General features: G+C 50.6%; 5 protein-coding genes across 5 annotated transcripts; 1 reads left to right on the top strand and 4 right to left on the bottom strand.

Annotated features, from left to right (window-relative positions):
* Nucleotides 1–256: 256 nt before the first annotated feature.
* On the bottom strand, nucleotides 257–2,634 carry cpcB (40S ribosomal protein RACK1). Its single transcript, XM_026765007.1, has 4 exons — nucleotides 2,414–2,634; nucleotides 2,072–2,198; nucleotides 1,590–1,907; nucleotides 257–1,327 (listed from the first exon to the last, which is right to left on the bottom strand). Exons 1-4 carry the CDS (start codon nucleotides 2,491–2,493, stop codon nucleotides 902–904), a joined length of 951 nt encoding a protein of 316 aa, XP_026629967.1. The 5' UTR covers nucleotides 2,494–2,634; the 3' UTR covers nucleotides 257–901.
* A 6-nt stretch (nucleotides 2,635–2,640) lies between these two features.
* On the bottom strand, nucleotides 2,641–3,995 carry BDQ94DRAFT_137170 (succinate dehydrogenase assembly factor 2). Its single transcript, XM_026765006.1, has 2 exons — nucleotides 3,452–3,995; nucleotides 2,641–3,384 (listed from the first exon to the last, which is right to left on the bottom strand). The coding sequence occupies exons 1-2, from the start codon at nucleotides 3,909–3,911 to the stop codon at nucleotides 2,936–2,938; spliced, it is 909 nt and encodes a 302-aa protein (XP_026629966.1). The 5' UTR covers nucleotides 3,912–3,995; the 3' UTR covers nucleotides 2,641–2,935.
* Nucleotides 3,996–4,145: 150 nt separating this feature from the next.
* On the bottom strand, nucleotides 4,146–5,669 carry BDQ94DRAFT_137168 (emp24/gp25L/p24 family protein). The gene is made up of 4 exons (XM_026765005.1): nucleotides 5,393–5,669; nucleotides 5,104–5,230; nucleotides 4,700–5,000; nucleotides 4,146–4,625 (listed from the first exon to the last, which is right to left on the bottom strand). Exons 1-4 carry the CDS (start codon nucleotides 5,600–5,602, stop codon nucleotides 4,607–4,609), a joined length of 657 nt encoding a protein of 218 aa, XP_026629965.1. The 5' UTR covers nucleotides 5,603–5,669; the 3' UTR covers nucleotides 4,146–4,606.
* Nucleotides 5,670–6,309: 640 nt separating this feature from the next.
* Nucleotides 6,310–10,046, bottom strand: BDQ94DRAFT_167027 (uncharacterized protein; the record flags this gene model as incomplete). Its single annotated transcript, XM_026770707.1, has 2 exons — nucleotides 6,310–7,644; nucleotides 7,704–10,046. 2 exons carry the CDS (start codon nucleotides 10,044–10,046, stop codon nucleotides 6,310–6,312), a joined length of 3,678 nt encoding a protein of 1,225 aa, XP_026629964.1.
* Nucleotides 10,047–14,351: 4,305 nt separating this feature from the next.
* On the top strand, nucleotides 14,352–14,763 carry BDQ94DRAFT_103956 (uncharacterized protein). The gene has a single exon (XM_026763399.1). The coding sequence runs from the start codon at nucleotides 14,476–14,478 to the stop codon at nucleotides 14,713–14,715; it is 240 nt and encodes a 79-aa protein (XP_026629963.1). The 5' UTR covers nucleotides 14,352–14,475; the 3' UTR covers nucleotides 14,716–14,763.
* The last annotated feature ends 957 nt before the right edge of the window (nucleotides 14,764–15,720 follow it).

The raw sequence follows: 15,720 nt of genomic DNA, 5'->3' as shown, positions 1-15,720 counted from the left end.
TTCATAATAACCCAAAAAGAGACATTGATAAAATGTTGTAAAATTCAGTTCTTTATTTGAATAGATATATTTAAGTCATGAAGAAATGATAAAATAAGCAGAATGAACTTTGACTATAGTTTACTCGCAGTTGCGCAAATAATGTCATTGCTCTCGGTGATACCCGCTATTCAATGTAAAGTACTTATCTACGTGAAATGGGTAGTATCAGAGAAACAGATTGATGTGAATGCGAGAAATACTATATATAATACATGGCGACGGTCATACTAACAGAATCAACACCATATCCTGACGGGATGCAAGGTACAAGATCTTAGTGATGTAGATCAATCTCAGGGACGGACCCGAGAAGAGCCTCAAACGGAAGCATCCATCTACGGGGATATAAGGTACTATGGATTAACTTCCATCGACCGATGGATCGAATAATCCAGAACGATACGTTGACCCCACAGACTGTTTCCATAGTACTATCCAGTAGTTGATAGATACTAATACTATGATCCCCCCCCCCTGCATCGGAGCTACCAAAGATAGTAGTAGTACGGTATGTCTACGATGTCTCCGACGGTGATAGGGTAACTTTTTAACAGTCTTTTAAAATGGTATTAGAACATTTTGCATGTCATCCCTTTCACAAGATTCCAGACAATTCGGATTTTATGAAACGAAATCTCGAGTAAGCTAGACATGTTCAAGGTGAAAACCCGGGAGGAATGGGGAGATATGCCCCTCCCTCCGAGGTGCTTTCATTGCTCATGGCTCATACATCCCAACCAATGCCTGCCCTTTTTGTTGTTTGGAAAAGGAAAAAATAAAAAACAGATATCTTTGTTATTTGATTTCTCTCCTCCGCTAAAACTCAACACCGTCCCGTGATTACTTGATGGGTATCAATCTATGCCCTCGACATGACACCCCAAGCGCGGATCTTGTTGTCGGTGTAACCAGCGAACAGAGTCTGGCCGTCAGCGCTCCAGGCCAAGCTGACACACTCGGGCTCGCGGCTCTTCTTGCCCTTCTCGATGTACTCGGGCTTGAGCTCGTCAACCTTGCTCTTCTTCTCGAGGTCGAAGATGGTGATGCTGCTGGAGGTGGCAGCGCAGAGCCAGTAACGGTTGGGGGAGAAGACGAGGGCGTGGATCTCGTCACCGGCGTGGAGGGAGTAGAGGTGCTTGGACTCGTTAAGGTCCCAGAGCATGGTGGTGCCGTCCTTGCCACCGGAGGCGCAGAGGGATCCATCGGGGGAGATGGTGACGGCGTTGATGTAGCCGGTGTGACCGATGTGGTCGGTCTGGAGACGGCAGGAAGCAAGCTCCCAAACCTAGTTGTTTTGCATGTTAGCTTCATGACTCCACAGAAATAAGATTCTTCAAGTTGAAGTTCTCGGTGGAAAAGCAATAAAAGCAATAACAACATAAACAAGATATGTTTATCGATTGTCCATCAGGGCATTGGTGAATGTTTGTCTCATGGCCGTGAAAGGCTCTGAAGTAGCAAATACGTTTATGCAAAAACATCTTCTGGACGTGTCGAGATTGCGAATGATATAAACTTGGGTATGCGGGAGTCGAGTCATAACGTACCTTGACGAGCTTGTCCCAACCAGCGGAGACGATGACGGGGTTCTGGGGGTTGGGGCTGAAGCGAACGCAGGAAACCCACTCGGTGTGGCCCTTGTCGGTGATGGTGAACTTGCAGTCACCAAGGGTGTTCCAGAGCTTGATGGAGCGGTCACGGGAAGCGGAGACAATCTGGCGGTTGTCGGCGGAGAAAGAAACGGAGAGGACGTCGTTGGTGTGGCCGACGAAGGTCCGGGTGGTCTCACCAGTGGAGAGCTCCCACAGGCGGAGGGACTTGTCCCAGGAGGAGGACAGAGCGTAGGCACCGTCGGAGGAGATCACCTATAAATCCCCATGCACGGTCAGCCAAATCATCTTCCTTTTTATTCTTTGCCCAGTCCCGCCTTCTCGTAGGTTTCGATCGGGCTTCGTCCTTCGTCTGTGGGGAAAGTCTTTTCTTGTTTGGACTGGGACATGGTGGGGACGGAGTAATTCGGAGGGCATACACAGTCAGAGACGATGTGAGAGTGACCCTCAAGGCTGCGCTTGGGGTAACCGTAGGCCTGCTCGTCGCGGGTCAGGTTCCAGATGATCAGGGTCTTGTCGCGACTGCCAGAGAGCAGCATGTTGGGGCTATAATCGAGGAAGAAAAACATAAAGTCAGAACCCAGTTTTGTCCATTTGATATATGAATATTTCATGTTTCAACCAATGCGATCATTTTCTTTTCTCGCAACAATGCATCCATATACCACTTGTTCGGTAGCACATGCACACCTTGTTCGATTTTCGCAACAAAACGCATTTGTTTCATGTCTTCAATTCGGTGTAGTGTAGTGTTGCCTTACTTCTCCAGAGAGGTAGCCAGGCAGGTAACCCAGCCATTGTGACCCTCAAGGGTACCGCGAAGGACGAGCTGCTCAGCCATGTTGGGAGTCTGGGAGGAGAGAGGGATGAACGCGGGCGGAGCAATTGTCGTTGACTCTAGGCTGGAGATAAAAATCACAGCATTGAGGATGGAGTGGCAGACACTCAGCGTGCCCGCCTGAGCCCTAACTAGCGCGCCCAGCCCTTCTCGCCGTTGTGCGGTACCGCCAACCCTAACTCGTATAAGCGAGTCACGTGTATTTTCACCGCCTGCCTCGGCCGCTGACCGCCTACCGCCATCTATATCACTAGATATCCAGTGGAAATGTGAATGAACCCTCATTATCGCACAGCAATGCTTTTTATAACCCTCCCATTATATCCCAGTAAAGCCATTCCAGTGTATAATCTGTACAATCTCGCCCACATATCATACAAGCCAACTATACAATCTCGCGTCACTTACACAACCCACCATGCCTATGGCAGCAGACTAGCAATGCTCAGTTGTTGAACACCTGCACATTGGGCATACGTCCCAGTCCAGGCCCACCAGTCTTCTTAGTCTTCGCAGCATGGAATCCCGTGGCACTGTTATCCCGAACATGTTGACGCAGGAGTCGCAGCACATCGGAGTCGGCCCATCGTGACGGAACGGGCCGGTATGCAGCCTTGAAAGCACCAACCGTCTGCGCCCACTCGCCGCTCTTGGCTCCAGTACGCTTCCACGTCTCCGTGGGAGTATCCTGGGCACCTGCCTCAGTGGACACAGCAGCTTCATTGCCCTCAGCTGGAGGGTCCTGCGTGGCCCAGTAGTAAATATCCCAGTCATTCTCATCCAAGAACCGGTCATACTCCTGCAACTGCTCCTTGTTCATATCGGCCAGATATACATCGGCGAACGTAGACAACAGGAGATCAGACTCGAGGATTCCGCGCTTGCGGCTTTGATCTATACAATTCCCCAACTGCATTAGCTATTCATTCAACCAGGAAGACGTGAACCGGGGATCACGAACACAACAGCCGAGCCCTCATAGTAGTGACATCTTCACCCTCCCGGCGCAGTGGCTCAACCTTGAAAGTAATTCCCTCCATCTCTCCAACACCAAGTTCAGGCTTCTGAGCCCCCGTCTCCTGGCGACCTCCGGTGAAATGCTCGACTCTCCCGGGGTAAGGATCCGCCGGCCGGTAGTTGGGGTCGACCGAGTTCAACATCTCGGGGGGAGCCGGCTTCTCGCCGACCTTGGGGAAGTCCTTGGTCATGGTGGAGGTCGTATTGGGCACATGGGGGTTAGGGGGCTTGTTTGTCTGGTTCTTGCGATGCTCAGGGGCCGTGGATGGTGCGCGATCATTGTTGTTCACGCTGTTTTGACGAACAACCGAGCTGCCGAAGGAGCGACGGGCAAAAGTTGTCGTCAGAGAGATCGGCGAGGTCGATGGCCGCATGAAGCGGTTGATGAGTCTGGGTGCGGACATTGTGATGTCGCTATGGTAATTGACAATGGTCTATAGAGGAAATGAATGGGAAATTGGAGGTTTGGGCGCGATATCCTGGGGGAGGTCGACGATAAAGTAAGAACCGAAGCCGAAGAATGACGGGGTTGACATCATCCGGAGAAACCTCGTTTGCATTGTTTGCAGGCCTATTCGCCAACCGTCTCCGGCGCATTTCCAACGGCGGTTTGTTTGCTCCCCTTGCCTCGCTGATGTTGCTATGACTGCAGCATGTGGCACAGTGTGCGGGCTGCAATTGGTTCTCATGGTATTGTCTCCTATTGACTATTAGGGATTTCGATTTCGATCTAGAGTTACACAGGATCGCGCTAGCTGTCATTTTGCTAGCATGTTTGCATGCCTTGCGTGACGTACTACAGCATCTACAGTATTGACGGTCTTTCAAGCTTGGGAAAATGGCCTCCTCTTATGTGTCTAAAGACGGCTAAAAATAAAGGAAACAATACCGATCACCAGCACCAATGTACATGCACAGTTGTCATACTCCTCGTCAATATTCAATCAGTGTACCGTGAAGCAAATCCCGGAACTACATAGGGTCAAGACGATAATGAAATGCATTGAAAAGAAATAGTCCATATTTTGTCATGACAAGAGAGAAAGCATCAACCTGGAACCTTCTCTTTCTCACGATTCTAGTTTTAAACCGACATGGTCTAGATAAGGTGCTTGGATCTACAAATCCAAAGCTGTTAGCCACATTACCCGAATACCAGACCCAACGGAAGAAGCGATAGAAAAGAACATACCTGAAGTAAGCCCTCAGATACACGACCTGCCAAGCACCCAGTCCAACCAGCATACCCATAGTACCGAAAGCGAACCACTTCACACGCTCGTTCGTGCTCTCGTTGGTATCACGCAGCTTCTGCTCACGAGCGCGCAGGTACTCCATCTCGCTGACAATCTCGGCCACCATCTCTTCGATACGGCGGAGGTCGGTCTCAACAGGCTTGAGCTTCTCCTGAACCTGAATGCTAGACCAGTCACGGGCATCGGCACCAATGTCGACATCGAGCTCGATGGACTTGTAGGGGTTGGCAACGGCGTCTATTTGTCGTCTGGTTAGTACCACATACACACACGCACATCACACAGCACCTGATATCCCTGGTATATCAAGATACAACATGACCAAGGTAGATAAACATACGACGAGTGGTGAGTTGGTTGTCAAAGCAAACGTCGAAAGCAGTATCGGCGGGAGAAGTGAAGGCCTGACGAGTCTCTCCGGCAATGTCCTTAGGACGACCGTGGTCATTGCCCAGCGCATCCTTGATCTATTTCAGAAAGAAAGCTAGTTAGCCCAAGTACATCCTTTTTCTTCGCGAGCGACAGAAGCTCAAGGTAGAATCGAACACCGGAGGACAACACAACAGCTGGCCCGACCAGCGTGCCTCCCGCAATCACCATAAAAGACGATGGAGTGAGTTCCCACATACATGCATGTTAACAACCTGGCCATCACCCTTGTTTCCGCTCACAATGGCGGTGACGACCACAAGCTGGTCCTTGAAAACGAAGTTGCGTATACATCGCTCGTTCTTCCCGCTCACAGCAGAGAGGTCGAACTTCAGGGCGGAGGTGAGTTGGACGAACAGGAGGAAGAGAAGACCGAGGAAAGACCTCATTGTGAGACGGGTGGCCGCCATTGTCAATGGCAGTTGTGGCAGTGGCCGAGGGGGAGGAGACTATAAATTGACAACGAGGCTCGGAAGCTGCTGTGCTGCTGCTATTGATGCCACGCCGCGCTCTGGAGACCAGGGGATCCCGATCGGCCGGTCGAACGTTTCTCCGGATATCGGCCCACACGCCGGAACTATACAAATTACAGTCATTGGAGATGGCATTACTACTCGAATCATTACAGCAAGGAAATTTACTATTTGATGAAATCGTTGAAATTGTTTCTATCACAACGTAGGCGATTTGAAAAGTCGAGTAATCTCATTCACAGGCCATAAAGTGGAACTCTCTTCCTGAGGATACTGAGTAAAAGGTAAAAGGCCCACACTAGTGGATAGATAAAAGAAGAAATGTAGAGGGGGAATCAAGCGTGAAAAAGAAATACCGCTGGAAAGAGTGATACATCCAAGAGGTGCAAAGACAGACCGCAATCCAAAAGGGAAATGAAGAAAAAGAAGATATGAGCGAAAGAATAAAGCTCCAATATGGACAGGAAAAGGGCAAGGAAATAAAAGACAGTATCGTTCATCAGAGTTCGCCACGGCGAACAGGGCATGTCGTTTGCCTAACACATTATGATATCGTGTTCAAAGCAATGATTAGAGAGTGACAATGTAAAGAAATGGGACACAGGAGGGGAATAAAAATAAGACCCATTAATCAGTGAGGCACATTATGCCTCGACCTTCTTGCGGCGCATAAAGAGTCGCGAGAACCCCGAGTCCTTGGACTTGGTAGCAGCAGGAGCCTTGGTGACGGGAGGCTCAGGAGGTCCAGTGTTCTTGAGGAAATCAGCCAGTGCGCTGGTCTCGGTCTGTCGCACTGAGGGAGTCTTGAGGTCATAGGCGCCATTCATGGCTCCCGCATTGCGCTCCATGCCCACTTTGACGGTATAATTCGACGCTCCTCCCATGTAGTTATCGGGCTGTTGATGCAGCGAGGTCTTGGAGGGTTTCGCCATAAGTGTCTTTTCGGATGCGGTGTTGCGACGCAGCCGAGCCTTCACTGATGCTGAGCCTCGCCGAGAGTTCGCGCTGGCCGCCAAAGGCTGCTGTGGCGGAGTGGGCTCTGGCGGAGGGACATTGCGCAGGAAGTCGATCAGACTCTCCTCATCGCGTTTGGGCTTTGGCTCTTCAAGAAGTTCGTCGAGCTCGTCGTCATCGTCCAAGTCGATAGCGTAAGGGTCCGGCACACGACGTCGTGTCCGTGGCGGACGGTGGTCATCAGAAACGCTCACAGGAGCAGCAAATGTCGTCTTCGTTTCCTTGGCCAAGGCAGTCGGAGTGCTCGTCCGGCTAGTAGATTCCAGAAGCCCTGTGCGAGAGCCCACGGAAACCAGAGATGTCTCAGCCACTGACTGCGTGCTGGCCACTGAGGGGGCGCCCTTTGCAGTGCGGCCTGGCTCAATAGCCTGTAGCTCGTCCGAGTCCATGGTATCCCTGAAAGGCGCCACTGTCCGCGGGATACGATGAGCCCCAGCCGTTGGTGGGCCTTCCCGAATAAAATCAATCAAGTCGGACGTCTGATCGCCCCGGGGAGCCACAGCAGAACGGGCTTCCAGGCGAGGACCGCTACGGGCAGAGTTGGCAACAGAAACAGTGCTACTCGCAGGTCGGGAAAGCTTCTTCGAAATCTCAGTGGCGTCAGACAACCGGCGCAAGCGCGACGACTTGGCAGGGCTACCATCAACCGTTGCTGGAGTGGTTGGAGTATTCGGCCCGGTAGACTTCAAGAAGTTTGCAAAATCACGGGTCGATTCCATGCTGTGCTTTGCGTCCCGAGCCTGTCCGACAGCCGGTTTCTGCTGTAGGCCCGTAGTGGGAATTTCGATGGACTTGGGTTTCGACTGGATGTACTTGGGTACTGGTGGAAGGTCCACCGTGCTTTTCGACGATGTAGTTGAGTGCCTCGACCGAGACATGTCATCTGGAATCGGCTCAACGCTCTTTGGCAGGTCGGTCGGATCAGTACTTGCTTGCTGAGCACGCCATCTAGGTGAATCCGGCAACTAGTTCAAGGTATTAGCAATAGCAAATGGGGGAAAAGGGAGAAAAATTGCTGACTCACCTCCATTTCCCTCATGCTCCTGGGGGTCAAGGTGAAATGGATAGTTTCCTCGCTCCGGATCAACTCGTCCAAGCCGGACGTGTCGTCGTAAGCCGACTCGCGTGTCGAGACCCTGCTCACCTCAGACGAGGTGCGGAGACGAAGCGAGCCGGTATCTGCAGGCCGACCGATAAGACCTTTCAACTTGCTCGATACCTGAGAAGTAGTAGAACCCGCTGTGACAGGACGCTTCTCACGGCTGCTGCTGAAGCTGCCCGAGCGACGAGACTTGGAATAAACAGAAGACGCCACTGAGGTGGACGGCCGTGCCGGCAATCGCTGGACTGCGGCGCGTTCGACGCCGGAGCTGACGGAGGCTATCCCTGGGCTCGAGCGCCCGTACTGATGCTGAACCCCGGGTACGGACGAGCCGCGTTTGCCAGGCAATGACCGTGAAGAATCCGAAATCGCGCTCTCTCCAGAAGTTGAAACAGGCCGGGATGCTTTCTCTACAGCGGTGTCCTCTGCAGAAGATGGAACAGTTGGAGGGGTAGAGTCCTCGGGACTAGACTGGTCACAATCAGCAGCCTTGGACGCATCCTGATCGGCGGCGGCGGTGGGTTGTGCCGGGGTGGAGTCCACAACCCCCTGCGTCCGGGGCGCGAGAGGGCCAGGGGCAGTTTCTACCCCAGGGGCCAGTTGAGCTTTCTCAACTCTCTCATGTTTCTCAACCTCGTCGGTTTCTGGGTAATCACGGTCGCTCAGAGAAGGTGACGACACTGGGGTACTACTAGCGTCACTCGTTGCTACCTCGACCGATGCGACCGAAGTGGACGGAGTCGCGGCGGCCCCCTGTCCAGCGCTAGGAACCACCGGTTCATCTTGTCCAACGGCCTCTGGCTTAGTTGCCGCTTCACCGTGCCGCTCGTCGTCCTCGTCATGCTCGTACATCGTCTCCAGGCGTCTTCGCTCCTCCGATGGAGTAGGCGACGTGCGCTCGGCGGGCTGCTCAACTTCGGAGGGTTGTTCATCCGCGGGAGCAGCATTGGGCAAAGACCTTGACCGAACATGGCGCGGAGATTTGATGTTAACTAATCTTGGCGTGATAGGAGAGTTCCCATTCGATGAGGGCGATCGTGGTGAGGGTAGTGTCAGCACCATAAGGCTATGGGGTCGAACCTTATGAGCTACTACAGCCTGCATCGTCTGGATGTCGCCAGTGTCGAGCTCCGGAAGGAAGCATGGGGTCTCAATCTCCTGGATATCATGCTCACTCATCGGCAGCGGGACGGAGGCCGGGTCAACTTCATCCTCAGTCTCCGGGAGCGGCTCGTTCACAGATCGCGATGATGCTGTACGCGGCGAGATCTCGTCGATTGTGATAGCACTGCTCTTTCTACTGCCGGGCCCGAAAACTAAGCTCTGGCGATTCCGTAGAGATTCCCTTGACACCGCTCGCGACAAGTTGCTTCCTCGCACACGCTTCCTCCAAGTCCGCCAAAGTCTGCCCAGGGTGGGGTTCAACGCCAGCCTCTCCATGTCGTGGTCTTCCACAACAAGTCGGTCCATGCTTGCCCGATTCGCACCCGTCCCTGCCAAATCATCTTCATCCTCAAGGTTTGCTGATAGCCTAGATCGAGCTATCTCACCCGCGATGATAAGAGCTTGCTCACCCATGTGCTCAATGATGGAGGTAAGAAAGATTGAGGCAGCAGGCGTGATGTGACCGACATGGCTGGCGAGCCTGCGGAGGCCGCCTCCATCTTCGCCTATGATTTCCTGGTTGATATATTCCTCTTCGTCGTCTTCTTCCATATCTCCCAGCCGCGTGTAGACCATGCACCGCAGACGGGTCAGCTTCCAGGAACGCACAAGGTCGAATTCCCCAATCGAGGTTTGGCCGCTACGGAACTCCAGCTGCTCGTCTTCCGGTCCGCCTAGGTATTCACTTAACTCGTCGTCAGCTGCCGAAACCATCTCCTTGGCAAGTCGAGGCTTTAATACTTCGACGACGGCGGGACGAATCTTGACCAATTGGGTGGACTTGGCGGCAGCCAGGATGTTGAAGAGAATGTTGTCGAGGAATGCATTGAGAGAAGAAAGAGCTTCAGGGGTGACAAGCGCACTCGCACTGGAGTCATGGCCTTCATCGTCGGCTACAAAGTCGGCGGCGTTGAACTCTTGGTCGGCAGTAATGATTTGAGCGGCCGCAGATGAGGCGATATACGAGGGCGCGGGGATCACTGTTGGGGGAGCGAGAAAATGGGAACGGGAGAGCTGCGAGTCACTGGACATGCTGGTGCTGCGCGAACGCGAAAGCGTCCGTCCCAGCTCGTGGGATTCGAGTCCCTTGTTGTGCTGCATGATTGAACCACAGGGTCATATATCGACCCCGATAGCGCGCACAGGGTAGTAGGTATTAAAGAAGTAGGATAGAAAGTGAACGACTCGGGGTATAGTCTCGGAGGTCAAAGAGAATGGCCAGAAAGATTAGGGAAATAGCACGCTAGATCATCCTAGAAGTCATAAGGCATAAGCATATCTTCGTCAGCTTTTCCAACAATACGACCTCCGATGCACAGCCTAGTTTGGGGGCCTTTTGCTTGATTCGCCTTTGCGCAGTCTGCCTTCTGAACGGATGCCGTAAGATGGCGTCGGATCATCCCAGACTATCAAAAGCAAATACAGAAAGATGATTGGGGGGGAGGGTGCAATGAGCAGCGAAGGCGCGAAGGAAAAAAACAAAGGATGACCGAAGCAAAGCGAGGAAGGGGAAAAGAAAAAGAAAAATAAGAAGTACAGAGTACCAACGGGGTGGATGCAGGGCAAAATAGTGTCGCGACTAAGTAGAACGTACCCGGAGAAAGGAACCAATTAACAGTACGTCGGGGTCATGTCGATAAGACGCGGAAAGGGATCTGAAGGAAATCGATTCCGAGAGATCAATAAAGAACTGAACGGAAGTGAAAACTCATTGAAGAGTTCTATAGAAGAGAGGAGGAGAAAAGGAGAGAGGGAGAGAGAGAGAGTGTGTGTGTAGTATGTGTGTAAGAAAGAAAGAGAGTAAGTGAAAGGAAGAAAGGAAGAAGGAAGAAAGAAAGATTTGGAGTAGATGTTGGTAGCTGGGGGAGATGGATTTCAGGAGTAACAGCCAGCCAGAAGATCCCGTTGCAATGAGAGTTGCTTTGCTTTCTCACTGTCTCTTGTCTGTCTCTCTTTACTACTACTAGTCTCTAGCTCCCCATTCAGACCCGAGAAATGAAATGTTTAGTGAGTTAGGATTGTCTAGTATTACTGACTATTACAATTACAGACTAACTGGGCGAGTTAGTACCACTTTAGTCTCTTTTTACTCGAAGCAAAATCAGGAGAGGTGGATCCCGCCCTTTTTCCCTCCCGGAGGAAGAAGAGAAAGCAGAGGCAAATGAGGGTCGAGGGGGAAGTGGAGCAGGGGGAGATTGATGGGAGGCGACGGTCGCTATGAACGGTGAAGACTAACTTGGGATTATCAAATCTCGCGGTGGAAAGTCTTATCCGTACTTTGAAGGGGATGGGCTGGCAATCATCTCCGGATTCTTGAAAGTTGTACCAGTTGTACCAGTTGCATTTAGTACAAAAGTATATTGGAGGTGTTATCTACAAAGTATCATCTACCAGACCAAATGGAAATGATTTGATTTGACTTTGGAGAGCATTAGACTCACCACGAGTCGGATGTCTCCAGGCACGAGCGGGTTGCCGATCTTGCCACTCGGACGGTGAATGCAGTGCGTGTGTGTCATACAACAACAACAACGTGGTACTATTGGGATCTTTCGGCCGCCATGAACCATGGATGTCCTTTCAGCAGCACAGGGATTGTTGCTCTAAGAAGCAGCTCAACTGCCTTAGGTGACCAAGTCTTGATTTATTGATGGAGTAATACCTTGGTTGGATGAGCAATAGTAACAACCGTGGCTTAAAGACCGTTGGAAGAAGCCCATGAGCTATTTTTCCTTTTTTTCCCACTTCTTTCCAGAGAAGCAACGAAGGAAAAGGCAGCGAAGCCCCCAAGAAAGACAACGATCTCCAGAAGCCAAACCGACTAACAAATGCGCCCCACTCAGCCTTCGAAACAAAACCCTAAAACCGTCCGACTGCAGGAAAGGGGCGCTACTGTACGTCTGTAACCGCTTAACCGACCCGTGTTGGCCTGCTTGGCCACGCCGCCTCCAGGTTACTCTCGTCTTAGGCGAGGTTGGATGTCACTAGTAATTCTCTGGACTTGAATGAAAATGGAAGGTCTCTGAGAGTAAAATTATCCGTGATGTTCCTGAACGAATTTCCTGGATTCCCCCTCTTCTTCTCTCTCCTCCCTCTGCCTAAAGAATAGTAACAAAGAGACATGCCACGGTTGAGCCCGTCTATTGGCCGTACCAGATTTCGGCTCCTCATATCCTTCCCGAAAATACTTATCCAGACCCATCCAACACAAGGTCAAACTCTGATTTCCGACTATTAAATCCAATCAATACCCCTGGGCCGAAGCGGAAGGCAGCCGTGCCAGGGCCAATGGACATGGGATCCACCCCCCATAACCACGGGCATCCCCTCCCCCCTCTTCCTCTTTCTTTCACCTTTTGAGACTCTGAAGAATTAGAGATGAGATGAAATGGTACTTCTTTCGAGAAATTACGCAATGAGGCTCGAAAACAAGGGTCCCGTTTCCTTCCAGAAATGCTAGGCATTCCTGTCAACCCACCGTGTAGCCGTCACGGACTTCTTACAAGCAAAAGGGATGACAACCGAGACGAGGTCGCAAACATCAGAATGGCGATCTTTTGAACGGAACTGACAAGGTAGATCATCGGTGGGTAGTAACGACAATAATGCATGAGCGTACTGCATGACTCTCCAGCACACGCACACAAGTTCTCCATATCTACCCCATACGCTACTGAATTGCCATATGAGGCTAAAGGACGCCCTGACAAATCTTATATGACTATTCGGGACCACAAAAATCCTCCGACCTTCCTTCTCAGTATTAAGCTGCTGGGAAGCACAGGGCATATCCCTGTTGGATGTGCCGTCCCCGAAGTCACTATGGAGTAAGTATGTCTATCTTCTTGCTATTTATTCCTGATCCCTGCAATCCGGGTAAGTAGTTACTAGATACGAATTAGGTAAAAAGCCAAAGATTTGAAATACCATTTCAGGGACACCCACCAACACCATACCCCACCATCACGCGATCGAATAACCATACATACAGCATCACAGGAAACATCCAAAAAATCTCCTCTCCGTGCCATCCTAGTGGACCGATCCCAGTACCCAGGCATGCTCAGTCATGACCATTGGTAGACAGTGGCCTCCGTGGTTCACACATTCCGTGGTTCGGACGGCCCTCGATATAGCCGTTCCGGGTAAGTCCTCGGATAGTTAATCGGGTACACCAGGGGACGCTGGTCTATGATTGGTTTCCGACTACAGATTTTAATCTATCTCGGATATGGTCGCTATACCCACTTTGTCTTTCTCTCAGTCTCAGCTGAATCCGTTCAGGTCCCAGGTTCAGCTCAGCCCAGTCGGGTCTAGTTGAATGGGGAAATATCCACGTAAAACTCCAGCTGAGACCACACTGCATGACTCAATCAGAGGCTATATTAAGCGATGGGGGGGCGATGGTAAATGGGAAGTCCCAATAGGCTGGAAATATACGGTAGGTACATACTCTATATCGACTCATCTATTAAGAATATGCTAGTTACCACACATATTCTCCTAAGGACCATCAATCAAAAGAGACTAGTAGTCTAAAGTAGCGGGGGTTAAGCTGTCAAATTGGTGCCAAGGACTTGGAACAAACTGAGACGATGCGATACGAGAAGAGTTCTAGAACATGGATTGATCAATGAGTGATTCAGCTATTGACTTGGCTTTCTTCTTTTCAGCTGCGTCTAGATCCTTTATCTATCAAACAGTCGACAATCAACCTGAGTCTAGACAGAATACAATCCCCACGGGAGACCTCCGATCCTGGCACCTTCAACCTGGTAGCAACAACAGCAACTGCATCTCAATCACACCAACCACATCACAGCATCACCTCGTCCTATGCCATGCATCCTAGCGCCGCGGGAGTGGCTGTTCAATAGTCAAAAGACTATTATCCAGTTAGACTACCCCCGTGGCCCATAATAACGGGATGAGATCGATACTTCTTGCTGCCCAACCATACCTACCCCGAAGATCTCGAATGCACACCCAAGCAGTGACATCGACAGACGTCTCCAGCTGATGAGATCTCCACTAATATCTACCCAAGATCGCCACGATCTAGACCTCTAGATAACCATAACTGGCTGCTCTGTACCACAAATCACATTCCCATGTAGTACTATGCAGTTGGCCTTGAGTCCAAACTAACCCCGCAATCACTCACTCCCTAGCCCGCACATGTTCCTGTGTAGCGTGCAAGGATTGTCGTGCTTTGTGTTATGTTGAAGTAACTGATCAAGTACTAGAGTTGAGGTTCTGGTTCTACAAACAACGAGATATACTCCGATACAGTGGACTGGCTGCTACCCATTGAACCTACTCAGTATTACGTACCCACCAGTTTAATCAAGTATGTCCCCCTGTACGCAGTATCTACAGCATGTGAACCATCCATCCCGATAGATACCCGTGTGTTGGGCACTGTCACACAGCCCAGCCCGGTCCATTCGCCGCGATAGGCAAGGGATTCCAGCAGCATCATCCATTGCAGGGATTAGAGGGACGATCGTTCGATCGTTCGATCGATCGCATGTGCGTGTGCGTGTGTGCCACATCCTGGCACAGCTTGCATGGACACACCACAGTAAGTAAGGAGAACCAAGCCGGGTATACACAAGTACAAAGGAAATGGACTCAAAGTCCGAACCCCGACCGATCAGACCAAGCACAGTCGATGGAATCTATGATGACTTGCATATGGCCCCCATCTCATGCTAGCCAAATTGACATGTTACTGTATGTGCTGTGCTCCACACTGGCTATGCTGTAGGTAATACAAATAGCAATCAACAATAGAAACAAAAGAAGCACACTAGAGTGTATTTAGCATAGAACAACACAGCATTCCAACCAACTCGTCACACTTTCATTAAAATCATACGATCTAACTGGCTCGGTGGAGGCGATGTGGCTTCGGTAACTAAGATGTTAGTACGAAGTTAGTTGCATGCATACTAACACAAGTAGTCTAGTCAATACTTGACTGGCTATAGGCGAATTCCGCTTTCCGTTCATAAGGCAGTTTAGATTAACTAATTAATCCCATCTCCAGGCTCCTTTATTTACCTAATTTAATGGGTTAGTTGCAGCCTGTTTGGTTTGACTGTGGCATGGCTGATACATTGAGTCATTTGCTTGCTGCGGCCCACTGATGTGATCCGATCTGACATCAGCTCTGATCTGCCAGTTGGAAGTCAGTAGTTGTTTCTTCCAATGAAAATAACTGGTGACTAGGCTGTGGTCAGTGTAAGGGAGTAACTACTAAAGTAAGCAAGCAAGGATCTGCTGACATGCACTCACTACTTTGCGCTATGTAGAACGGGACTCAAACTCGGAGGTTAATGGCCCATGTCATACCGAGTACTCTAACCTAGACTACTTGCCGGTAGTATTGTTTGGCCCCCAAGCGACCGGTTTCACGGCAGGTCCGGGTATCACTCCCCAAGCCTCGTGTTTCAGGTCAGGTGAATATCCACCTCCCCCATCTTAAGTTACTTACTATGCCTGTAGTATGACAATGTGTGTTACAGCTGGACGGGCTGTGCCTTGCTTGATGGACAAAACGTTGTTTCAAGACTGACAGGGAAATTTTGTTCAATAGCATCGTATGGCATATGATTGACACTTCTATGTTTCAGGTACTGTTCCGATGATGAGACAGTATTCTTCTGGACGGCCCGGGTCGTGTCTATTGCCTTCTTTGGCTGGTAAAATTCACGACCTATAACCTTTGGTATGGGGAGAGGCACTTTCAGTAATAGGCACTTTTTATTTC

Source organism: Aspergillus welwitschiae (assembly GCF_003344945.1).
Source record: "Aspergillus welwitschiae strain CBS 139.54b unplaced genomic scaffold BDQ94scaffold_5, whole genome shotgun sequence".
NCBI lineage: Eukaryota > Fungi > Ascomycota > Eurotiomycetes > Eurotiales > Aspergillaceae > Aspergillus > Aspergillus welwitschiae.
This window is presented reverse-complemented; position numbering and strand designations above follow the sequence as displayed.